Raw genomic sequence first — 27,268 nt, forward strand, 5'->3', positions numbered from 1 at the left:
CAGAACAGTATGGCTGGCCCTTGGATGTACACCGAGCTAACATTAATAATCTGCATGTAAATCTAACCTGGCTCGGAGGAGAGATTGACTTGATCACTAATTGTTTCTGTGAGCGGTATTGACATACTGAATGCACCGAACTGTCTGTTTGAACTACTGGCACACAGCTCAAACACCCATGCATACCTCACAAGACATGCCACAAGTGGTCTCTTCACAATCTCCAAGTCCAGAACAGACTATGGGAGGCATACAGCACTACATGGAGCTCTATTCCACATCAGGTAACTGATGCAAGCAGTAGAATCAGATAAAAATAATAGATAATTCACCTTATGGAACAGCGGTGACTGAAGCAATCTGCATACATGGTACACTGGCTGCATGTCATTAGTAAAGATTAAAACAAGTAAAGGGCCTAGACAGCTACACTGGGGAATGCCTGATTTCTAATAACACATTCTGGCTCTGCCTCTCTGTTGTAGATGTGACTAGAATCTGGTTCAGTGATGGATTTCAGCCCAAGCAGCTGTGGTTTGAGGTCAATACCAATGTAGTGGCACTGAGGGTTTACAGCAAAACCAGTCAGAAAGGTGAGTGTCCACCACGGCCCAGTGAATGTGTTCACTGTTAGGTGACGTTATAATGCTGTCACTCTGCAGTACGGTGATGGTATAACGGTGTCACTGTGCAGTTAGGAGACGGTATAACGGTGTCACTCTGCAGTACGGTGGCGGTATAACGGTGTCACTGTGCAGTACGGAGACGGTATAACGGTGTCACTCTGCAGTACGGAGACGGTATAACGGTGTCACTGTGCAGTACGGTGATGGAATAACGGTGTCACTGTGCAGTTAGTGAGACAGTATAACGGTGTCACTGTGCAGTTAGTGAGACGGTATAACGTTGTCACTGTGCAGTTAGGGAGACGGTATAACGTTGTCACTGTGCGAGACTGTATAACGGTGGAGACGGTATAACGGTGTCACACTGTGCGGTTACGGTGGAGACGTGTATAACGGTGTCACACTGTGCGGTTACGGTGTCACACTGACGGTATAACGGTGTCACACTGCAGTGCGGTGACGGTATAACTGTGTCACTGTGCAGTTAGTGAGACGGTATAACGGTGTCACTGTGCAGTTAGGGAGACGGTATAACGGTGTCACTGTGCAGTTAGTGAGACGGTATAACGGTGTCACTGTGCAGTTAGGGAGACGGTATAACGTTGTCACTGTGCGGTTAGGGAGACGGTATAACGTTGTCACTGTGCGGTTAGGGAGACGGTATAACGTTGTCACTGTGCGGTTAGGGAGACGGTATAACGTTGTCACTGTGCGGTTAGGGAGACGGTATAACGTTGTCACTGTGCGGTTAGGGAGACTGTATAACGTTGTCACTGTGCGGTTAGGGGACGGTATAACGGTGTCACTGTGCGGTTAGGGGGCGGTATAACGGTGTCACTGTGCTGTTAGGTGGCGGTGTAACGGTGTCACTGTGCAGAGACACTGAACAAGCGCACTTCCTCTGCGTGTAGTGTTTTCGGGGGTAAGTAGTGTCACATCTAGCTCTGCCAATGGTCTAACCAACTCTACTCTGTCCTCTCTGTCCCAGGAACTAACAGCTGCTCAGAGCGGAACGGAGGCTGCAGTCAGCTGTGCCTGGCCTACCCAGGGGGGCGTAGCTGCCGATGTGGACGTGGTTACCAACCTGTCGACACCAAAATGTGTAGCCCCTTCCCCCCCCTCCAGTGTCCAGAGGGCAGCAGGGCCTGTAGCGACGGCAGCAGGTGCCTCCCCCTCACAAAGTTCTGTAACCACCAAACCGACTGCCTCGACCATTCAGACGAGATCAAATGTGAGTAACCCCAACCCCGTCTGCCCTGCCTCGCATAAAGAATTAGTGAATAGACTATACCCCTGACTCACCCATAGAAATAAAGTGAACAGATTATACCCCCTGACTCACGTAGAAATAGACTGTACAGGTTGGCTGACAACTTCACAAAAATGATGCTCGAATCGATGTGGCCGAAAGGTGTGCGTTATGGGTTCAGATAGCTAGTAACAATGACAAGAAGCTGCTCATTGCATCTTATTTTCTGGTGTTTTCACTGATGTCCGATCTATGCTAATATGGAGAGAAAAAAATATAGATAGCTAACCAACAATAATAATAATGTATTTAAGATCTCATTATGCCTTCATAACAATGGAGCTGTTCTATTAATCACCCATATCGTGTGTGAGCTCTGTGTTCAGTATCAGCAGGTTAAGTGCGAGCTCTGTGTTCAGTATTAGCAGGAATGAGACACTACACCACTACATGACAACTTGTTTGGTTAGAATTACAGCTCTGGTTTGCTGCTTTGTAATTACATGCACAATACAACACTTCATCTTACTTTCAACATCAATTTGAAGCTTTTTTCCTGCATGTTCAGTGCCTTCAGAAAGTATTCATACCCCTTGACTTATTACACATTTTGTTACAGCCTGAATTCAAAATGTATTAAATGTCTTCTCTCACATCTTTCACAATACCCCATAATAATAAAGTGAAAACATGTTATTAGAAATGTTTGCACATTTAATTGGAAATGAAATACAGATTTCATTTACATAACTATTTACACCCCTGAGTCAACTTTGTAGATGCACCTTTGGCAGTGATTAAAACGGTCTTTCTGTCTAAGTCTAAAAGAGCTTTGGATTGTATAATATTTGCATATTTTATTTTCACATTTCTTCAAGCTCTGTAAAATTGGTTTTTGTCATTGCCAGACAAACATATTTTTCAGGTATTGTCATAGATTTTCAAGTAGAGAAGTCAAAACTAACTTGGCCACGCATGAACATTGTGTTTTCTCGGTAAACTCGTGTGTTTTAGGTTATAGTCCTACTAATGCTGAATTCATCTCTGTATGGAAAACAGACAACCAGGTTTTCCTCTAAGATTTTACCTGTGCTTAGCACCATTAAATGTATTTTATTCTGAATACACTTACTGCACACAGTGAATCAATGCAAGTTATGTGACTTGTTTAGGATTTTTTTTTTACTCATTAACTTATTTAGGCTTGCCATAACAAATGAGTTGAATACTTTTATTCAGGCTGAAAACAGAACAAACTGGAAAATGTCAAGGGGTGTGAACTTCCTGAAGTAAATGGGTCTAATGTTCTCATTAGACCCATTTACAGTTCTCATTTACAATTGCGACCTGAGATAAGGGGGGACTTTACAATTGGAGGCCACGGAAGGAGAGTTGTATGGCATTGAAGCTTGCCTGGAGGGTTGTTAACAGTGTCCAAAGAAGGGCCGGAAGTATACAGAATGGTGTCGTCTGCGTAGAGGTGGATCAGAGACTCACCAGCAGCAAGAGCGACCTCATTGATGTATACAGAGAAGAGAGTCGGTCCAAGAATTGAACCCTGTGGCACCCCCATAGAGACTGCCAGAGGTCCGGACAGCAGACCCTCCGATTTGACACACTGAACTCTATCAGAGAAGTTGTTGGTGAACCAGGCGAGGCAATCATTTGAGAAACCAAGGCTGTCGAGTCTGCCGATGAGGATGTGGTGATTGACAGTCGAAAGCCTTGGCCAGATCAATGAATACGGCTGCACAGTAATGTTTCTTATCGATGGCGGTTAAGATATCGTTTAGGACCTTGAGCGTGGCTGAGGTGCACCCATGACCAGCTCTGAAACCAGATTGCATAGCAGAGAATTTTGTAAGTCGCTCTGGATAAGAGCGTCTGCTAAACGTCTGCTAAATGACTTAAATGTAATGTAAATGTAAGAAGGTATGGTGAGATTCGAAATGGTCGGTAATCTGTTTGTTGACTTGGCTTTCGAAGACCTTAGAAAGGCATGGTAGGATAGATATAGGTTTGTAGCAGTTTGGGTCAAGAGTGTCCCCCCCCCTTTGAAGAGGGGGATGACCGCAGCTGCTTTCCAATCTTTGGGAATCTCAGACGACACGAAAGAGGTTGAACAGGCTAGTAATAGGGGTGGCAACAATTTCGGCAGATAATTTTAGAAATAAAGGGTCCAGATAGTCTAGCCCGGCTGATTTGTAGAGGTCCAGATTTTTCAGCTCTTTCAGAACATCAGCTGAATGGATTTGGGAGAAGGAGAAATGGGGAAGGCTTGGGCGAGTTGCTGTTGAGGGTGCAGTGCTGTTGACCGGGGTAGGAGTAGCCAGGTGTAAAGCATGGCCAGCCGTTGAAAAATGCTTATTGAAATTCTCAATTAAGGTGGATTTATCAGTGGTGAGTGTTTCCTATCTTCAGTGCAGTGGGCAGCTGGGAGGAGGTGTTCTTATTCTCCATGGACTTTACAGTGTCCCAGAACTGTTTTGAGTTAGTGTTGCAGGAAGCAAATTTCTGCTTGAAAAAGCTAGCCTTGGCTTTTCTAACTACCTGTGTATAATGGTTTCTAGCTTCCCTGAACAGCTGCATATCACGGGGGCTGTTCGATGCTAATGCAGAACTCCATAGGATGTTTTTGTGTTGGTTAAGGGCATTCAGGTCTGGGGAGAACCAAGGTCTGGGGAGAACTATATCTGTTCCTGGTTCTAAATTTCTTGAATGGGGCATGTTTATTTAAGATGGTTAGGAAGGCATTTAAAAAAATATCCAGGCATCCTCTACTGACGGGTAGTGATCGCTGAGATCTTGGTTGAAGACAGCAGAGGTGTATTTAGAGGGGAAGTTGGTTAGGATGATATCTATGAGGGTGCCTGTGTTCAAGGCTTTGGGGAGATACCTGGTAGGTTCATTGATCATTTGTGTGAAATTGAGGGCATCAAGTTTAGATTGTAGGATGGCTGAGGTGTTAAGCATGTTCCAGTTTAGGTCGCCTAGCAGCACGAGCTCTGAAGATAGATGGGGGGCAATCAGTTCACATATGGTGTCCAGAGCACAGCTGGGGGCAGAGGGTGGTCTATAGCAGGCGGCAACGGTGCGAGACTTGTTTTTAGAGGTGGATTTTTTTAAAGTAGAGGTTCAAATTGTTTGGGTACAGACCTGGATAGTAGGACAGAACTCTGCAGGCTATCTTTGCAGTAGATTGCAACACCGCCCCCTTTGGCAGTTCTATCTAGTCTGAAAATGTTGTAGTTTGGAATTAAAATTTCTGAATTTTTGGTGGTCTTCCTAAGCCAGGATTCAGACACAGCTAGAACATCCGGGTTGGCAGAGTGTGCTAAAGCAGTGAATAGAACAAACTTAGGGAGGAGGCTTCTAATGTTAACATGCATGAAACCAAGGCTATTACGGTTACAGAAGTCATCAAAAGAGAGAGCGCCTGGGGAATAGGAAGGGAGCTAGGCACTGCAGGGCCTGGATTCACCTCTACATCGCCAGAGGAACATAGGAGGAGTAGAATAAGGGTGCGGCTGAAAGCAATAAGAATTGGTTGTCTAGAAAGTCTAACAGAGTAAAAGGAGGTTTCTGGGGGCGATAAAATAGCATCAAGGTATAATGTACAGACAAAGGTATGGTAGGATGTGAATACAGTGGAGGTAAACCTAGGTATTGAGTGATGAAGAGAGATATTGTCTCTAGAAACATCATTGAAACCAGGAGATGTCATTGCATGTGTGGGTGGTGGAACTAATAGGTTGGATAAGGTATAGTGAGCAGGACTAGAGGCTCTACAGTGAAATAAGCCAATAAACACTAACCAGAACAGCAATGGTCAAGACGTATTGACATTAAGAGGCATGCTTAGTCGAGTGATCAAAAGGGTCCAGTGAGTGGAGAGGTTGGTTGGGGATAACGGCGATTTAGACAGCTAGCCTGGCCATCGGTAGCAAGCTAGCATAGGATGGAGGTCTGTTATTAGCCACCTCTTGTGTTCCGTCAGTAGATTAGTGGGGTTCCGTGTGGTAGAGGGGATTAATCCAAATCACACAACAACAAAATAAAAACAATAGATATAGTTATAGAGGCCCAAGAAGAAACATAATAATAATAATAATAATAATAAAAATAAATTGTCCGATGTGTGACATTGTAACAAATATAGATGTATGCAGTTCCACATGTGTACTTGGAGGAATAAAAGTGACACTTATGCAAATTATCCCATATCTGAACTTCATACATGTCAAATTCAAGGACTTTCAGGCACTCAATTGCAGTTCAAGGATCTCAATGTTATAAAATAGCATTTATATACAGTAGTTGTATATCCTAATATTTAAAAAACATCCACCCACAGTGTATGAAAAGGTAGGCTATTACCACTAAGAATAATACGTATTTTTTAACCTTGATTTTCTAATTATTGCATTCTAAAATGTGAGAATAACGTGGACATTGTTTCTGTAGCCCATGTGGCCAACACAGGCACACATAATAAACCATGAATCTCACCATCAGTTTTTATTACAGTGACCTAAAACTAGTTAACTTTGTTTAACTTATCGATAGTTAGTCTTGTCTCATCGCTGCAACTCCCGTACGAACTCGAGCGCCATGCGTTCTCCGACACAACCCAGCCAAGCCGCACTGCTTCTTGACACAACACCTGATTAACCCGAAAGCCAGCAGCACCAATGTGTCAGAGGAAACACCGTACATCTGGTGACCGTGTCAGTGTGCATTGCGCCGTGTCAGTGTGCATTGCGCCGTGTCAGTGTGCATTGCGCCGTGTCAGTGTGCATTGCGCCGTGTCAGTGTGCATTGCGCCGTGTCAGTGTGCATTGCGCCGGGTCAGTGTGCATTGCGCCGGGTCAGTGTGCATTGCGCCGGGTCAGTGTGCATTGCGCCGGGTCAGTGTGCATTGCGCCGGGTCAGTGTGCATTGCTCCTGGCACTAGAGCGCAATGAGACAGGAAAATCCCACAAGGATCTCGTGGCACAGCTAGCTCTGGGATGTAGTGCCTTAGACCACAGCCATTCGGGAGGCCAGGTTTCTTTTTTGAATGGAAGGATGTGTATGGAAGCCAACATTGTCATCCTCAAACTAACCACGTGTTTTTACTGTAACAGAGTAGCGCAACGCCATTCAATTGAAGCGGCGGGAACCAAACAGATCAAAAATGAAATCATGGTGAATTATAAGGGAGCAGGAGAACTACCAACACGCTCTTCTTTGCCGATGTAAGACCTTTAAACAGGTCAACATTCACAAGGCCGCAGAGCCAGATGGTTTACCAGGACGTGTACTCCAAGCATGAACTGACCAACTGGCAGATCCTCAAAAGGTTCTACAGCTGCACCATCGAGCGCATCCTGACTGATTGCATCACTGCCTGGTATGGCAACTGCTTGGCCTCCGACCGCAAGGCAGTACAGAGGGTAGTGCATATGGCCCAGTACATCACTGGGGCCAAGCTTCCTGCCATACAGGACCTCTATACCAGGCAGTGTCAGAGGAAGGCCCTACAAATTCAGACTCCAGCCACCCTAGTCAGACTGTTCTCTCTGCTACCACACGGCAATCGGTACCAGAGCACCAAGTCTAGATCCAAAAGGCTTCGCTTCTCTACCTCCAAGCCAAAAGACTCCTGAACAGCTAATCGAAGGGCTACCCAGACCCCTCTTTTACGCTGCTGCTACTCTGTTTATCTATGCATAGTCACTAACTCTACATGTACATATTACCTCGACTAACCGGTGCCCTCTGTACCGGTAGCCCCTGTATATAGCCTCCACATTTATTCTGTACCGGTAGCCCCTTTATATAACCTCCATATTGACTCTGTACCCCCTGTATATTGACTCTGTACCCCCTGTATATTGACTCTGTACCCCCTGTATATTGACTCTGTACCCCCTGTATATTGACTCTGTACCCCCTGTATATTGACTCTGTAACCCCTGCATATAGCCTCCACATTGACTCTGTACCCCTGTGTATTGACTCTGTAACCCCTGTGTATTGACTCTGTAACCCCTGTGTATTGACTCTGTAACCCCTGTGTATTGACTCTGTAACCCCTGTGTATTGACTCTGTAACCCCTGTGTATTGACTCTGTAACCCCTGTGTATTGACTCTGTAACCCCTGTGTATTGACTCTGTACCCCTGTGTATTGACTCTGTAACCCCTGCATATAGCCTCCACATTGACTCTGTACCCCTGTATATTGACTCTGTAACCCCTGTATATTGACTCTGTAACCCCTGTATATTGACTCTGTAACCCCTGTATATTGACTCTGTAACCCCTGTATATAGCCTCCACATTGACTCTGTACCCCTGTATATTGACTCTGTAACCCCTGCATATAGCTTCCACATTGACTCTGTACCCCTGTATATAGCTTCCACATTGACTCTGTACCCCCTGTGTATTGACTCTGTACCCCTGTATATTGACTCTGTAACCCCTGCATATAGCCTCCACATTGACTCTGTACCCCTGTATATTGACTCTGTAACCCCTTTATATTGACTCTGTAACCCCTGTATATAGCCTCCACATTGACTCTGTACCCCTGTATATTGACTCTGTACCCCTGTATATTGACTCTGTAACCCCTGTATATAGCCTCCACATTGACTCTGTACCCCTGTATATTGACTCTGTAACCCCTGCATATTGACTCTGTAACCCCTGCATATAGCTTCCACATTGACTCTGTACCCCTTGTATATAGCCTCGCTATTGTTATTATTTGTTTAAGTTTTTACTTAACCAACAAGAAGTTAAGAAAAACAAGTGTTAAGGGCTTATAAGTAAGCACTTGTATTTGGCAAATAAAATGTTATTTGGCTATAGCACACCTGTCTGTATAGACTCCGGTGCAGGACAAGACAGATATTTTAATTCCTTTTGATTTACTCTAGTGTATTAATTGATCAAATGCACGGCTACTTTCCCATTATATTGCTTTAGAATTTATACGTAATTCTGAAACTTTTTATTAGATAATTTGTCAGAATGTTTAAAAGTATAATTCTTCCTGGGGGTGTTAATAAATAAGATTTCATGTTGCCAAAATTGCTGTCATTTCCACTTTAAATTGAACAATGTTCACAAACAAGTTATTTTCAAAGATGTCAAACTACAAGCAAAAAAACGGGCCAACTCACCAGAAGTTATTTTTGAAAAACAAGACGCTACCAAATTAGCAACAACATCCTCTTTGATAACACCTGTTGCATCCGCTGCAATTTAGCCTACAACAGATGGCTAGCTAGACCGTGGAAAAACTATTTGCTGTTGCACAGTGACCTGTTGGCCTTCAAAAAGGCCACCCATTTAATAAGTCAATGTGATTGGTTGATTTCACTTTCACACCCAAATTTTGCCCTAATACAGTTGAATTGCCTTTATCAAGCTTCTGATGACCTGGCCAATGGCGATTTAGATTTTCCTCCCCAGAGACCAGCAAAGAGATTCTGATTTGGATATTTTTATTGTAAACCCTTTCCTTTGCAACAAAAACTGAAGAGATTAAATCAGAACATAATTGAAAAATATATTTACCCACCCCCCACTGTTTGGGTTAGTAATCATTTGTAGTGGCTCTGTTTACCCTCGGCATGCGTTTTCACCATTCTGAATGACCATGGAAACCATATGTTCTGATATGACCTTTTGAACTCAGGTGGTGATTTGACAAAATTACAACAATCTTGAATTGTAATTGCATTACATTTACATTTACATTTAAGTCATTTAGCAGACGCTCTTATCCAGAGCGACTTACAAATTGGTGCATTCACCTTATGACATCCAGTGGGACAGTCACTTAACAATAGTGCATCTAAAACTTAGGGGGGGGTGGGTGAGAGGGATTACTTAACCTATCCTAGGTATTCCTTAAAGAGGTGGGGTTTCAGGTGTCTCCGGAAGGTGGTGATTGACTCCGCTGTCCTGGCGTCGTGAGGGAGTTTGTTCCACCATTGGGGGGCCAGGGCAGCGAACAGTTTTGACTGGGCTGAGCGGGAGCTGTACTTCCTCAGTGGTAGGGAGGCGAGCAGGCCAGAGGTGGATGAACGCAGTGCCCTTGTTTGGGTGTAGGGCCTGATCAGAGCCTGGAGGTACTGAGGTGCCGTTCCCCTCACAGCTCCGTAGGCAAGCACCATGGTCTTGTAGCGGATGCGAGCTTCAACTGGAAGCCAGTGGAGAGAACGGAGGAGCGGGGTGACGTGAGAGAATTGGGAAGGTTGAACACCAGACGGGCTGCGGCGTTCTGGATGAGTTGAAGGGGTTTAATGGCACAGGCAGGGAGCCCAGCCAACAGCGAGTTGCAGTAATCCAGACGGGAGATGACAAGTGCCTGGATTAGGACCTGCGCCGCTTCCTGTGTGAGGCAGGGTCGTACTCTGCGGATGTTGTAGAGCATGAACCTACAGGAACGGGCCACCGCCTTGATGTTAGTTGAGAACGACAGGGTGTTGTCCAGGATCACGCCAAGGTTCTTGGCGCTCTGGGAGGAGGACACAATTGAGTTGTCAACCGTGATGGCGAGATCATGGAACGGGCAGTCCTTCCCCGGGAGGAAGAGCAGCTCCGTCTTGCCGAGGTTCAGCTTGAGGTGGTGATCCGTCATCCACACTGATATGTCTGCCAGACATGCAGAATGCTATTGCCACCTGGTCATCAGAAGGGGGAAAGGAGAAGATTAATTGTGTGTCGTCTGCATAGCAATGATAAGAGAGACCATGTGAGGTTATGACAGAGCCAAGTGACTTGGTGTTAGCGAGAATAGGAGAGGGCCAAGAACAGAGCCCTGGGGGACACCAGTGGTGAGAGCGCGTGGTGAGGAGACAGATTCTCGCCACGCCACCTGGTAGGAGCGACCTGTCAGGTAGGACGCAATCCAAGCGTGGGCCGCGCCGGAGATGCCCAACTCGGAGAGGGTGGAGAGGAGGATCTGATGGTTCACAGTATCGAAGGCAGCCGATAGATCTAGAAGGATGAGAGCAGAGGAGAGAGAGTTAGCTTTAGCAGTGCGGAGCGCCTCCGTGATACAGAGGAGAGCAGTCTCAGTTGAATGACTAGTCTTGAAACCTGACTGATTTGGATCAAGAAGGTCATTCAGAGAGAGATAGCGGGAGAGCTGGCCAAGGACGGCACGTTCAAGAGTTTTGGAGAGAAAAGAAAGAAGGGATACTGGTCTGTAAAACTGACATCGGAGGATCGAGTGTAGGTTTTTCAGAAGGGGTGCAACTCTCGCTCTCTTGAAGACGGAAGGGACGTAGCCAACGGTCAGGGATGAGTTGATGAGCGAGGTGAGGTAAGGGAGAAGGTCTCCGGAAATGGTCTGGAGAAGAGAGGAGGGGATAGGGTCAGCGGGCAGGTTGTTGGGCGGCCGGCCGTCACAAGACGCGAGATTTCATCTGGAGAGAGAGGGGAGAAAGAGGTCAGCACAGGGTAGGGCAGTGTGAGCAGAACCAGCGGTGTCGTTTGACTTAGCAAACGAGGATCGGATGTCGTCGACCTTCTTTTCAAAATGGTTGACGAAGTCATCTGCAGAGAGGGAGGAGGGGGGGAGGGGGCGGAGGATTCAGGAGGGAGGAGAAGGTGGCAAAGAGCTTCCTAGGGTTAGAGGCAGATGCTTGGAATTTAGCGTGGTAGAAAGTGGCTTTAGCAGCAGAGACAGAGGAGGAAAATGTAGAGAGGAGGGAGTGAAAGGATGCCAGGTCCGCAGGGAGGCGAGTTTTCCTCCATTTCCGCTCGGCTGCCCGGAGCCCTGTTCTGTGAGCTCGCAATGAGTCATCAAGCCACGGAGCGGGAGGGAGGACCAAGCCGGCCTGGAGGATAGGGGACATAGAGAGTCAAGGGATGCAGAGAGGGAGGAGAGGAGGGTTGAGGAGGCAGAATCAGGAGATAGGTGGGAGAAGGTTTGAGCGGAGGGAAGAGATGATAGGATGGAAGAGGAGAGAGTAGCGGGGGAGAGAGAGCGAAGGTTGGGACGGCGCGATACCATCCGAGTAGGGGCAGTGTGGGAGGTGTTGGATGAGAGCGAGAGGGAAAAGGATACAAGGCAGTGGTCGGAGACTTGGAGGGAGTTGCAATGAGGTTAGTGGAAGAACAGCATCTAGTAAAGATGAGGTGAGCGTATTGCCTGCCTTGTGAGTAGGGGGAAGGTGAGAGGGTGAGGTCAAAAGAAGAGAGGAGTGGAAAGGAGGCAGAGAGGAAAGAGTCAAAGGTCGTGGGGAGGTTAAAGTCGCCCAGAACTGTGAGAGGTGAGCCGTCCTCAGGAAAGGAGCTTTCAAGGCATCAAGCTCATTGATGAACTCTCCGAGGGAACCTGGAGGGCGATAAATGATAAGGATGTTAAGCTTGAAAGGGCTAGTAACTGTGACAGCATGGAATTCAAAGGAGGCGATAGACAGATGGGTAAGGGGAGAAAGAGAGAATGACCACTTGGGAGAGATGAGGATCCCGGTGCCACCACCCCGCTGACCAGACGCTCTCGGGGTGTGCGAGAACACGTGGGCGAACGAAGAGAGAGCAGTTAGCAGTGTTGTCTGTGGTGATCCATGTTTCCGTCAGTGCCAAGAAGTCAAGGGACTGGAGGAGGCATAGGCTGAGATGAACTCTGCCTTGTTGACCGCAGATTGCAGTTCCAGAGGCTACCGGAGACCTGGAACTCCACGTGGGTCGTGCGCGCTGGGACCACCAGAGTAGGGTGGCCGCGGCCACGCGGTGAGGAGCGTTTGTATGGTCTGTGCAGAGAGGAGAGAACAGGGATAAACAGACACATAGTTGACAGGCTACAGAAGAGGCTACGCTAATGCAAAGGAGATTGGAATGACAAGTGGACTACACGTCTCGAATGTTCAGAAAGCTACGTAGCAAGAATCTTATTGACTAAAATGATTAAAATGATACAGTACTGCTGAAGTAGGCCAGCTGGCAGTGGGTGCGTTGTTGACACTACACTAATCAAGTCGTTCCGTTGAGTGTAATAGTTTCTGCAGTGTTGCTATTCGGGGCTAGCAGGCTAGCTAGCAGTGTTGTTTACGTTACGTTGCGTTAAAAGAACGACAATAGATGGCTAGCGAACCTAGAAAATCGCTCTAGACTACACAATTATCTTTGATACAAAGACGGCTATGTAGCTAGCTAAGTAGCTAGCTACGATCAAACAAATCAAACCGTTGTACTGTAATGAAATGAAGTGAAAATGTGATACAACCTGTGAATGCGACCGGGTAGTTGAGTTCTATACAGAAGACGTTGGCTAGCGTTGGCTAGCTGTTTAGCAGAGTCACCTACAGGACGACAAATAGCTGGCTAGCTAACCTCGGTAAATTAAGATAATCACCGAAGACTACACACTCTAAACCTAAACAACACAATTATCTTGGATGCGATGATACGAAGACAGCAAAGACAGCTATGTAGCTAGCTAACACTAAACTAATCAAGTCGTTCAGTTGAGTGTAATAGTTTTCCCAGTGCAGCTAATCAGTGGACGTTAGCTAGCTGGCTAGTGAACAATTACGCAATTATCTTTGAATTGTAGCTAGCTGAGAATTGTTCTGGTCTTGACTTGGTTTGGACCCCTTGTCCCCCTCCCGGTCTTGACTCTGACTCCGGTGATTGTTTTCAATTGCTCTCTTTAGGTGGTCTCTAACACAACACTGGTATGTCATTTCATTTCCAGAACATGTTGAGAAGAAGCCAACTAGGCTGTCATTTGTTGTCATTATATCCAGAATAGTAAGAGCATTGCACAATACTCTATCCTACTCAATTATGCCCAGTAGACATTGTGACCTTTTGCAATATTGCAAAACACAGTTTAGCCTTTTGTTAATCCACCTGTCTCAGATTTTGAAATGATGCTTTACAGCGAAAGCAATACAAGCGTTTAAGTTTATCGATCGCTCGACAAAATAAGTAAACTTAGCATCAGGTAACTTGGTCACAAAAATCAGTAAAGCAATCAAATTAATAGTTTACCATTGATCTTCGGATGTTTTCACTCACGAGACTCCCAGTTAGACAAATGTTCCTTTTGTTCCATAAAGTTCTTTTTATATCCAAATACCTCCGGTGGTTTGGTGCGTTATGCCCAGGAATCCACCGGAAAGAACGGTCACGACAACGTAGACACAAATTCCAAATTATATCCATAATGTCCACAGAAACATGTCAAATGTTTTTTATAATCTATTCCATAATATATCAACCGGGACAGTTGGCTTTTCACTAGGACCGGGAGTAACAATGGCCGCCTTTCTCTTTTGCGCTCAAATCAAATGTATTTATATAGCCCTTCGTACATCAGCTGATATCTCAAAGTGCTGTACAGAAACCCAGCCTAAAACCCCAAACAGCAAACAATGCAGGTGTAAAAGCACGGTGGCTAGGAAAAACTCCCTAGAAAGGCCAAAACCTAGGAAGAAACCTAGAGAGGAACCTGGCTATGTGGGGTGGCCAGTCCTCTTCTGGCTGTGCCAGGTGGAGATTATAACAGAACATGGCCAAGATGTTCAAATGTTCATAAATGACCAGCATGGTCCAATTAAACTTACACAAATGCTTGTCTAGCTTTGGCTGTAAAGCATATTTTGAAAATCTGAGATTACAGGGTGATTAACAAAAGGCTACGCTGTGTCATTATTTCATTTGTGATTTTCATGAATAGGAATATTTTCTAGGAATATTTATGTCCATTGCGTTATGCCAATTAGTGTCAGATGACAACGGTTCACGGGATGGTGTGTCACTAGAGGTTAACTTGGCTTTCGAAGACTTTAGAAAGGATGGATGTAGGTCTAACAGTTTGGGTCTAGGTTGTCGCCCCCTTTGAAGAGGTGGATGACCGCACCAGTTTTTCAATCTTTAGGGATCTGGAAGAAACGATAGGTTGAACAGACTGGTAATAGGGGTTGCAACAATGGAGGTGGATAATTTTAGGATGGGAGGGTCCAGATTTTCTAGCCCAGCTGATTTGTACGGGTCCTGGTTTAGCAGCTATTTCAGAACATCTGCGATCTGGATTTGGGTGACGGCGAAGCTGCAGAGGCTCGGGTAAGTTGCTGCTAGGGGTGAAGAGCTGTTGGTTGGGGTAGCCAGGAGGAAAGCAGGGCCAGCCGTAAAAAAATCTTCATGAAATATTCAATTATCTTGGATTTATCGGTGGTGACCGTGTCGCATAGCCTCAGTGCAGTGGGCAGTAGGGAGGAGGTGCTCTTGTTCTCCATGGACATTAGTGCCATGCAAATTTCTGTTTGAAAAAGCAAGCCTATGCTTGCTGTGTTTATTGGTTCCTGACTTCTCTGAGCAGTTGCATATCGTGGGTGACTATTCGATTAATAGAGGTGTGGATGCAAGGACTGACCATCCATGATATCAAAATCATTTTAACCATGGTATGAGGCTAAACAGTGTTTACAAGAATGTTTACAAACATTAGAAAAACAAGCTTATTTTTTTGTGTTCTCATAGTGACAGTTGAACTAAGGTCATGAGGCATGTATAAGTTATATTGTTCAAGAATCATTGGAGATGTGTGGGGCAACTACAGATTGCCCCTTTAAGTCTATCAAAACTGTGAGTTTGAGCATTTGTCCATTAGGCTTATGCGGCAGGTAGCCTTGTGGTTAGAGTATTGGACCAGTAACCGAAAGGTTGCTAGATCGACTCCTCATACTGACTAGGTAAAAAATGTCCTCCTGCTCTTGAACAACGCAGTTAAACCACTGTTCCTAGGCCGTCATTGTAAATAAGATATTGTTCTTAACTGACTTACCTAGTTAAACAAAGAATAAATCAAATGTTTTATTTATTTTATCAGCATGAATTAGGTTGAGCAATAAAATCCCTACTTTTATTCTATAATAGGCTGGGATCTGCACTATGCAGCTGTTGCGAGAGTGGCTTGCCACTGGTTTAAAAAACAACGATTGATGGGCATCTTAAACTTCTTGAATTCAACTATTAAATGGTTTAAATACACTTTTTAAAATTTGAACAGCCATCCACAACAACCACAAGCCGTAAGGCGCAATTAGCTAAATGAGAGAACCACAGTATGATTCACATCTATGCGCTGTGTAGTTATCAAAAATGTGAAATCCGTATTGCCATAGACTACACCACTGCTGTTATCCTTACTTCCAATCATTTATTCAAGTTGGATAATCATTGGATGCCGACAGCAGTCACACCATTGGAAGAACAACCTTGGATTGTAGCCAACAAAAGCCTATTCCTGCACTTTTCCCGCGATCCATCAAACACATTTGGTGTGTCATCATAGTGGTCTCTGACTTGTGGTCCGACTCGCTCAGGTGGGTCTTGTTCCCAATGCCATTCAAATCAGCATTGAATAAGTGTCAAAGATTCTAATTCCAGCGTTTCAAAAGTATCTCATCTGAAAACAATATTTTGGCTGGTAATGGCTTGGTTACAGTTTTTTGTAATCCCTGACATGTAATCCATTACTCCCCAACCCTGACTATATGAAATGACTACTTACACTGCCATAAATGCAAAGACAAAGTAAAGTTAAGTCATACGATTTTGGACAAATCTATCAAGACAAACTATGATAAAGGGTTTAATAGGTTTTAAATCAACTGGTGATTTTTATAGAAAATTGATATGAAACCCCCTTTAAATCTTAATATAATGACATGGGGGGGGGGGTTATTATCAGTGACAGTGTAGGAAATGTCCAGTGTAGGAATGTTCACTGGTAACCTAGTATATAGAATGAAACTGCTGGTTGATTAGTGCATGTTTGCTGTACTTTTAGACAGATTTTAATAGAGGTTGTGATTATTTAGCCCTACTGACATCCCTTTCATACAAAGATGTTTTTCTGGCAACTTTTTTCCTGGTCTTTATCTGAATGTATTGCCGTTATGAAAACCAAAACTTTTATTTCCACCTTACGACCTTTATTTCTGTAAAGTTCTGCCTACGGCTCAAGGCCGGTTTACAGTTGGTCTATCTACATTGTTGTGGTGACATGCACAGCCATGACTGCATTGACCTGTAAAATAGGGCTAATTAAACTCAATATGCTATTTCTTTCTTTTGAAAATATATTTGATTAATTGTTCCTTATGACCTGGCTAAATTCAAGAAAAATATATTTATTTTTGATGGTGTGTATTATCAATGGATTTTAAAATGGCCGCCCACCTACATCTGCAGACCGCTACTACCATTCATTCCCAGCGTGCTAGGAAATGCATGCAAAAATGGGCCTGTTAGAGTTGCATAATCATTTGCCAATATTTTCTATTAGGATATTACTGTAAATCCAATGTGAAACAGTAAGTGGTTCTCTAACACCCTGTTCTCTTATTATAACCAAGGATTTCTCTGTAACCTACAGGCTGGTCTGGAGTGAAGCCCCAAGATGTCAGCCATAGTAAACCTTCCCCGGGGCATGCTGGGAACACCGTCCCCCCTAACCAGGACTGGTCTGGGAGGACCACCCCCGGGGGGGTAGAGGTGCAGAAGCTGGACTCTGAGTCATGTGATGCCCAGCAGTGTAATGGACATGGGAAATGTGTGGCAAGGGGTGGAGAAACCACCTGCCAGTGTGTTCTGGGATACCATGGTGTGTTCTGTGAGGAGGGTGAGGGTCCAGGGGTCAGTAATGCCCCCCTCACTTTAGGCATCCTCAGTCTCATTGGTGGAGTCCTCATCGCTGCTGTCATCATCAGGAAGAGGTAGTCTTAAATAAAATCAATGTGCTCAGTATTTTCCAACCCCTAAGATACACACACACACACACACACACACACACACACACACACACACACACACACACACACACACACACTAGTGGTATGAAGTGTCTTTCTCAAGGCCCCAATGTCAGTAATGTATTCGCAGTCTTCTGGTTTACCTCTGTCATACCTAGGACTTTGAATGAGCAAACCTAAAGTTTTCTACAGTCCACCTCTCTAACTTATAGGCCAACTGCATACCATTCATATAACCTGTAGACCAGGGTTCCCCAACTGGCGACCCACGGCCAGATTTGGCCTGCGGGTGGTTTTATTTGGCCCCCCAAGTCTTCTAGCAAAAAATAATATACAATTTAGATGTGCTTTTTGTATTTCTTTATACTGTAAAAACACAAATCAGCTCCAAGTGATTCTAATTCAAGAAATCTGTTCCCAAATATTCCCGTGATCAAGATGGCCCTATTTGGAAAATACCAAGTCTGTTATGGCAAGACTGGTTCTGTTAGGGTCGTATTTCTCAGAGTAAATAACTCACGGACACTACAGAAGCTTAACCTCTTGATGCTAGCCATCCCGGATCCGGGATCGTGACTACGGCTCAAGCTCATTACCATAACGCAAAATGCAAAGAAATATTCTTAGAAATATTTAACCTCCACAGATTAACAAGTCCAATAGTTCAAATGAAAGATAAACACCTTGTTCATCTACCCAGCAAGTCAGATTTCTAAAATGTTTTACGGTGAAAACACACCACATATTTATATTAGACCACCACCGAAACAAAAGACGAGAGCCAGCCATTTTGTCCCAGAAAATATAAAATTATAAAAGCAGGATTAAAAAATTTTTGTATCATTAACTAACCTTTTGAAAATCTTCATCAGATGACAGTAATAGTACATGTTACACAATACATTTTTTTTCCAATAATATGCCATTTATATCCATAAATCTCTGACTACATTTTCAAAAAATGCTACTCAAATGTCCGGAGAAATGATGATAGCTCCGACAGATAACGTCAGATAACAAGCAATACACATCGAACTTCTGTTGTAGACCCTCAACCTTAGCACTCCTTCAGTGACATCAATACGTAACATTTAATTCTCAGAACCCAACAGCTCAAATAAGTAAAGGGAAACCACAGTCCATTTACTTTAAGACATCAAGGTCAGTCAATATGGAAACTGTCGAACTTTGAAAGTTTCTTCAACATCAACTGTTCAGAGGAGACTGAATCAGGCCTTCATGGCCAAATTGCTGCTAAGAAACAACTACTAAAAGACTCCAATAAGAAACCACTACTAAAAGACTCCAATAAGAAACCACTACTAAAAGACTCCAATAAGAAACCACTACTAAAAGACTCCAATAAGAAACCACTACTAAAAGACTCCAATAAGGAAACAATTGCTATAAGAAACCAATGGATATTAAAAAGAATTTGTCCTTTGGAGATGTAAGAAACCACGCTGTGTGGGTGAACTAAAATGTGATTTCCACTGTAAAGCATACTAAAAGAATTTCCCACAGAGGGGGTGCTATTTCCCACTGTAAAGCATAAGAGGGTGCTTACCACTGTAAAATGGAGGTGAGGGGTGCTATTTCCCACTGTAAAGCAATTGAGGGGGTGCTATTTCCCACTGTAACATGGAGGTGATGGGTGCTATTTCCCACTGTAAAGCATGGAGGTGGGAATTTGTGAGGGGTGCTATTTCCCACTGTAAAGCATGGAGGTGGAGGGGTGTAAAGCATTGAGGGGTTGCTATTTCCCACTGTAAAGCATGGAGGTGAGGGGTGAACAGACCCACTGTAAAGCATGGAGGTGAGGGGGTGCTATTTCCCACTGTAAAGCATGGAGGTGAGGGGGTGCTATTTCCCACTGTAAAGCATGGAGGTGAGGGGGGTGCTATTTCCCACTGTAAAGCATGGAGGTGAGGTGAGGGGTGCTATTTCCCACTGTAAAGCATGGAGGTGAGGGGGTGCTATTTCCCACTGTAAAGCATGGAGGTGAGGGGGTGCTATTTCCCACTGTAAAGTGAGGGGGTGCTATTTCCCACTGTAAAGTGAGGGGGTGCTATTTCCCACTGTAAAGTGAGGGGGTGCTATTTCCCACTGTAAAGCATGGAGGTGAGGGGGTGACTGTAAAGCATGGAGGTGGGGGTGCTATTTCCCACTGTAAAGCATGGAGGTGAGGGGGTGCTATTTCCCACTGTAAAGCATGGAGGTGAGGGGGTGCTATTTCCCACCACTGTAAAGCATGGAGGTGAGGGGGTGCTATTTCCCACTGTAAAGCATGGAGGTGAGGGGGTGCTATTTAAAGCATGGAGGTGAGGGGGTGCTATTCCCACTGTAAAGCATGGAGGTGAGGGGGTGCTATTTCCCACTGTAAAGCATGGAGGTGAGGGGGTGCTATTTCCCACTGTAAAGCATGGAGGTGAGGGGGTGCTATTTCCCACTGTAAAGCATGGAGGTATGGTGAAGGGGTGCTATTTCCCACTGTAAAGCATGGAGGTATGGTGAAGGGGTGCTATTTCCCACTGTAAAGCATGGAGGTATGGTGGGGGTGCTATTGAACTCTGTAAAGCATGGAGGTATGGTGGGGGGTGCTATTGAACTCTGTAAAGCATTTATTTGGGCTGCAATTTCATGGAGGTATGCTGGTAACTCTGAATGTTCACATTTATCCTCTGCAGCAGAGGCTGACTCTGGGTCTTCCACTCCTGTGGCGATACTCATGAGAGCTCCTACCTTGTCACAACTGATTGGTTCAAACACAAGAAGATGAAATTCCACTTACATTTTTAAGAAGGAACACCTGTTAATTGAAATGCTTTCCAGGTGACTTCCTCATGAAGCTGGTTGAGAGAATGCCAGGAGTGTGCAAAGCTGTCAAGGCAAAGGCTGGCTACTTTGAAGAATCTCAAATATAAAATATATTTTGATTGAACACTTTTGGTAGAAAAAAGGAAAATATAGAAACCTAGAATGAGTCTGTCCCTAACCCAATGACTATCCCTTACCGAACTACTGTTACCCTACTGCTGTCCCTAACCCAATGACTATCCCTTACCTAACTACTGTTTACCTAACTACTGTTTACCCAACTACTATATATCATACTGCTGTATACCCTACTGCTGTCCCTAACCCAATGACTATCCCTTACCTAACTACTGTTTACCCAACTACTATATATCATACTGCTGTATACCCTACTGCTGTCCCTAACCCAATGACTATCCCTTACCTAACTACTGTTTACCCAACTACTATATATCATACTGCTGTATACCCTACTGCTGTCCCTAACCCAATGACTATCCCTTACCTAACTACTGTTTACCCAACTACTATATATCATACTGCTGTATTCCCTACTGCTGTCCCTAACCCAATGACTATCCCTTACCTAACTACTGTTTACCCAACTACTATATATCATACTGCTGTATTCCCTACTGCTGTATTCCATACTGCTGTCCCTAACCCAATGACTATCCCTTACCTAACTACTGTTTACCCAACTACTATATATCATACTGCTGTATACCCTACTGCTATATACCATATTACTGTATCTATATACCTGTATACCCTACTGCTGTATACTATATACCCTACTGCTGTATACCCCTACTACTGTAATCCCTCTATACCCTACTACTGTATACTATATACCCTACTGCTCTAAACCCTACTACTGTAATCCCTCTATACCCTGCTAGTGTATACTATATACCCTACTGCTCTAAACCCTACTACTGTAATCCCTCTATACCCTGCTAGTGTATACTATATACCCTACTGCTCTAAACCCTACTACTGTAATCCCTCTATACCCTGCTAGTGTGTACTATATACCCTACTGCTCTAAACACAACTACTATAAGCCCTCTACTATTGTATTAAGAGCGTCTGCTAAATGACTTAAATGTAAATGTAAATGTATTACAACTGTCATGTCTTTGGCTAGCCAGGATTAAGTGATATGACATGCTATTCTATAAAATAATTTCTCTATAATTAATATTACCTGGTTGAGCTAATCATTTAAATGTAATTAACTAGGAAGTCGGGGCACCACAAAATAATATTTATAGAGCTGTAATCTTCCGAATAAACTCTTAAAGACCTAGTAATATTTTACATCAATGGCAGTCAATATTAATCGGCACTTTATTTCAGTCTCATCTGAAAGTTGTACATTCTTGGTTATCTTCACGAACCCTGGCTAACAAGTTGAATCAGCAATACAAAATTGAGTTTTTTAAATTTACTAAATGCCTAATCACCTAATTCTGTGTGTATGTAATCACACAGAATTACATACACACAGAATGAATCATACCTTGATTACAAATTGTCATAAAGGAAAATGTCCCTAGCGGACGGAACAGATATGACAGCTGGTTACTCAAAGAAAAGGGGGTTGGGTTTGAGTGAAATAGTGGCAGCTACTCTATCGTAAATACAGAATCTTATGCGTTCTAAATTACCGCCCATTTGGAAAAGTGAAATGCAATAAATATTTAATCTGAGCTGCGCTTCAATAGGTTGGTGGTAGATGGAAGGCCGTGTTGCCCAACAGGTCTTTGTCCTTTGAAGTGTGTCTCTGGTGGTGAACAGGAAATGTTGTAGTGTCGTCGTTGTGTGGTAGACTGGATACTCTGTCCTCTCCTAGCCCACATTTTACAGCGGCTGCTGCTAACTCGACGGCTAGGAGGTATCACTTCTGTAGTGAATAAGAGTTCAAAGTTCATGCTGAGGTTGACTTCGTTCTGTAGTTATTATCTGAATCCTGACATCGGACCGTCGTCCTAATGTACCCGATACAGGAGGTTACATTTTCATCAAGGGCTTATATAGTGGCGGGGGAGAAGGGTGTTTCTCATTAGTTTATAACCCATGTCTCTTCACAGGGGCGGGCCACTGATTGAGCAGAGCTCTAATCTTATGAAAACCCAATTCTCTCATTAGGAAGCTAAAATTGCATTTACTCTTTTCATAAGTAGTTTCATTTAAATTGCATTTAAATTGCACAACAATTCCATGTGAATCTGATAACTAATGTGTAGACTTTCCCAGATAGTGTCGTCCTGTCATCAGTCATAATGTCTCATGACAACCCAACTGACATAATATTAATTACCAATGCATATTTTCAACTGGCTCTATTACCGAAATATGGTTCCTTTCCCCCCACTGTTTGATGTTCCCAGACTTTCATGTTTAACAAAGACTAATCAAAGAGTCCCTCTGCAGAGTCAGAGAGGGAAGGGAGAAAGGTATTTATGGGGGGGCATCATAAACCTCACCCACAGGCCAACTTCATGAAGCCCTGCTCCTAACCCTACTACTACATACTTAACGGCTATTTACCCTACTACTGTTTACCCTGCTACTCTATACCTACATTGTATACTCTATTATATACCTGTATATCATACTACCATAAACATATATACCCTACTCTGTGTTTAGCAGGGCAAGAGCTGCAGCTCGGGGCCAGTCCACAGACAAGGAGACTCTGATGACCAATATGGATGAACAGACGGTCTACGCTGTGTCTTTCAACAACGATCTGTATGATCCTGACCAGGTACCTTAGAGTATAAAGGTCTTTTATAGGTTAGGGTTTAGCTAAGAGCTTTAAAACCAGAGCGCTTTGGTCTGCCACAGCATTTCCATGCTTTGTTCCCCAGTATTTTCAATTAAAACATTTTTTTCTTTCAGGAATTGATCTCGTCTGCTGATGGGACATCTCAACATCTGTAAATGTTGCCTTTTCTCTTCTGCTCTGAAATAAAGTCTAGGATGTTAAACCTCATGGTGTTTTATTTTCTCAGACATCACGTGTAGCTGAACATCACAGCCATGTAGATCCGTTTCCTGGCCGCATTATGAAAAGTTGTGGTCATAAACCTGTTATGGGGGTTAGCTTAGTGTGAGGCACATAGATGGACAATGAAACACCACTGGTGGTGGTCCTGAAAGAGGGGACGGTTTAAATATAGGGACAACAGTCCGGTTAGTGGATGTAGAATGACCAGCAGGAGACGGATGCACCGTTCAAGTTCATTACCACAGACACGGCATTGAAACAGGAAGTAATGTCGTTAATATTCCCATTTCTGTTCTCAGTAAAGGCTAATGGCAATACAGCATGTAGCCAGGCTTAGCACGCAGTCCTTGATGTAATACTTAATTCACTACATGACTGTGTCCAGAGGAAGATCATGGACTGTTCAGGGAACGCTCCTAACCACTGCCAAGATGTGGTGGGTTTTTGTAAGATTTATAGCAGCATGACAAAGGAGGACAAGTACTTGTACTTCCTATGACCTCTGCCCACAACCGTAAGGCTCTCCAGAGGGTAGTGAGGTCTGCACAACTCATCACCGGGGTAAACTACCTGCCCTCACCTACACCACCCGATGTTACAGGAAGGCCATAAAGATCAAGGACCACAACCACCCAAGCCACTGCCTGTTCACCCCGCTATCATCCAGAAGGCGAGGTCAGTACAGGTGCATTAAAGCTGGGACCGAGAGACTGAAAAACAGCTATCTCAAGGCCATCAGACTGTTAAACAGCCACCACTAACATTGAGTGGCTGCTGCCAACACACTGACTCAACTCCAGCCACTTTAATAATGGGAATTGATGGGAAATGATGTAAAATATATCACTAGCCACTTTAAACAATGCTACCTAATATAATGTTTACCCTACATTATTCATCTCATATGTATACGTATATACTGTACTCTATATAATCTACTGCATCTTTATGTAATACATGTATCACTAGCCACTTTAACTATGCCACTTTGTTTACATACTCATCTCATATGTATATACTGCACTCGATACCATCTACTGTATCTTGCCTATGCCGCTCTGTACCATCACTCATTCATATATCTTTATGTACATATTCTTTATCCCCTTACACTTGTGTCTATAAGGTAGTAGTTTTGGAATTGTTGGCTAGATTACTTGTTGGTTATTACTGCATTGTTGGAACTAGAAGCACAAGCATTTCGCTACACTCGCACTAACATCTGCTAACCATGTGTATGTGACAAATAAAATTTGATTTGAGTGTATCATGGGATTTCACTTCAAATCTGTGGCTTGACTACAAACCTGTAACCTATGCTACTGTGGCCTATAGAGCTAGAAGGATGGATAACCAGGTGTGTAAAGGTGTGAGGTGGGATCCTATCCCAAATGGACAATATGTACTTGTGGAGATCTGAGAGGATGTAAAAGAAACACGACTAAACTTCCACCTCCGGATCAAAAAAATTCAATTTTACACAACAACCAATAACCTGTAAAACCAACTCAGAAATCCCTAACAAATGGATTCTTGATTAAAAAAAAATCTCCTAGACTAAATCCAGTACAAGTAAACTACTCAGTAAACAGTCTCTGTGACTCAAATGTTTTTTTTTACCTCAGCTAGCATCAAGCTAACATACACTCTCACTCAATGTAAATCACCTTCTCTCACTCAGTTCGACACAAAGCCAAAACAAAACCTTTCCTAGCGTGATAATATCTGGACAACGTTGTTAAATAGCATGTTATTACATATATATTTGAATGTTTGAAGTGCTGTTACGTACCTGTAAAAGAACAGACACAGTTTACCTCTGTAAAGTTCTGGTCCTTATTTTGCAGAATGGTGAGCTCTTGGCCAAACAATGTATACGAAATGCTTCAGTCTGGTTTTAGACCCCATCATAGCACTGAGATGGCACTTGTGAAGGTGGTAAATGACATTTTGATGGCATCGGACCGAGGCTCTGCATCTGTCCTCGTGCTCCTAGACCTTAGTGCTGCTTTTGATACCATCGATCACCACATTCTTTTGGAGAGATTGGAAACCCAAATTGGTCTACACGGACATGTTCTGGCCTGGTTTAGGTCTTATCTGTCGGAAAGATATCAGTTTGTCTCTGTGAATGGTTTGTCCTCTGACAAATCAACTGTACATTTCGGTGTTCCTCAAGGTTCTGTTTTAGGACCACTATTGTTTTCACTATATATTTTACCTCTTGGGGATGTTATTCGAAAACATAATGTAAACTTTCACTGCTATGCGGATGACACACAGCTGTACATTTCAATGAAACATGGTGAAGCCCCAAAATTGCCCTCGCTAGAAGCATGTGTTTCAGACATAAGGAAGTGGATGGCTGCAAACTTTCTACTATTAAACTCGGACAAAACAGAGATGATTGTTCTAGGTCCCAAGAAACAAAAGATCTTCTGTTGAATCTGACAATTAATCTTAATGGTTGTACAGTCGTCTCAAATAAAACTGTGAAGGACCTCGGCGTTACTCTGGACCCTGATCTCTCTTTTGAAGAACATATCAAGACCATTTCTAGGACAGCTTTTTTCCATCTACGTAACATTGCAAAAATCAGAAACTTTCTGTCCAAAAATGATGCAGAAAAATTAATCCATGCTTTTGTCACTTCTAGGTTAGACTACTGCAATGCTCTATTTTCCGGCTACCCGGATAAAGCACTAAATAAACTTCAGTTAGTGCTAAATACGGCTGCTAGAATCCTGACTAGAACCAAAAAATTTGATCATATTACTCCAGTGCTAGCCTCTCTACACTGGCTTCCTGTCAAAGCAAGGGCTGATTTCAAGGTTTTACTGCTAACCTACAAAGCATTACATGGGCTTGCTCCTACCTACCTCTCTGATTTGGTCCTGCCGTACATACCTACACGTACGCTACGGTCACAAGACGCAGGCCTCCTAATTGTCCCTAGAATTTCTAAGCAAACAGCTGGAGGCAGGACTTTCTCCTATAGAGCTCCATTTTTATGGAACGGTCTGCCTACCCATGTCAGAGATGCAAACTCGGTCTCAACCTTTAAGTCTTTACTGAAGACTCATCTCTTCAGTGGGTCATATGATTGAGTGTAGTCTGGCCCAGGAGTGGGAAGGTGAACGGAAAGGCTCTGGAGCAACGAACCGCCCTTGCTGTCTCTGCCTGGCCGGTTCCCCTCTTTCCACTGGGATTCTCTGCCTCTAACCCTGTTATGGGGGCTGAGTCACTGGCTTGCTGGGGCTCTCTCGTGCCGTCCCTGGGGGGGGGTGCGTCACCTGGGTGGGTTGATTCACTGTTGTGGTCGGCCTGTCTGGGTTCCCCCCTTGGGTTGTACCGTGTCGGAGATCTTTGTGGGCTATACTCTGCCTTGTCTCAGGATGGTAAGTTTGTGACGGCCCTGAATTTTTCTGAACGTCTCAGTGCAGCTCCTTCCAATAGGGCGCTTTCCCTTTAATTCCCAATTAAATAGCCAGTATCAGCTGCGCAAAAGTGGGGGTTGTGATGGAGACGTGCATGAGGATGTGTTCAACCCTCAGTTCGAAGCTTCTCTATTCCGTTTGTTTTGTTGCCGTTAAACGTGTGTTTTGTAGCCTAAGAGAGTTTACCCAGGATCGGATCCACTCTTTGCGTCCCTGGACTACACCTCTCCGTTCTTCGTGGCCTTTCTCCGCTGGAGATCTATTGGCGGATTGGATTGTCTGACTGACCGACTGACTACCACCTTTTTGTATACGGTATTTCATTTGTTTGGATGTGATGTATACTGT

The 27,268-nt window shown here is 44.0% G+C and overlaps 1 protein-coding gene across 1 annotated transcript in view; it reads left to right on the plus strand.

The window, feature by feature from the left end:
• LOC124020156 (low-density lipoprotein receptor-related protein 5-like) overlaps positions 1 to 23,494 on the plus strand; it is a 46,052-nt gene extending 22,558 nt beyond the window's left edge. The window contains exons 8-12 of the mRNA XM_046335503.1: positions 486 to 593; positions 1,615 to 1,857; positions 17,272 to 17,611; positions 23,123 to 23,240; positions 23,375 to 23,494. Of these exons, the coding sequence (XP_046191459.1) occupies positions 486 to 593; positions 1,615 to 1,857; positions 17,272 to 17,611; positions 23,123 to 23,240; positions 23,375 to 23,416 (851 nt within the window). The 3' untranslated portion in view covers positions 23,417 to 23,494. The remainder of the gene's footprint in view (positions 1 to 485; positions 594 to 1,614; positions 1,858 to 17,271; positions 17,612 to 23,122; positions 23,241 to 23,374) is intronic.
• Positions 23,495 to 27,268: the final 3,774 nt, after the last annotated feature.

The sequence above is a fragment of the Oncorhynchus gorbuscha genome, unplaced genomic scaffold (assembly GCF_021184085.1).
Source record: "Oncorhynchus gorbuscha isolate QuinsamMale2020 ecotype Even-year unplaced genomic scaffold, OgorEven_v1.0 Un_scaffold_765, whole genome shotgun sequence".
NCBI lineage: Eukaryota > Metazoa > Chordata > Actinopteri > Salmoniformes > Salmonidae > Oncorhynchus > Oncorhynchus gorbuscha.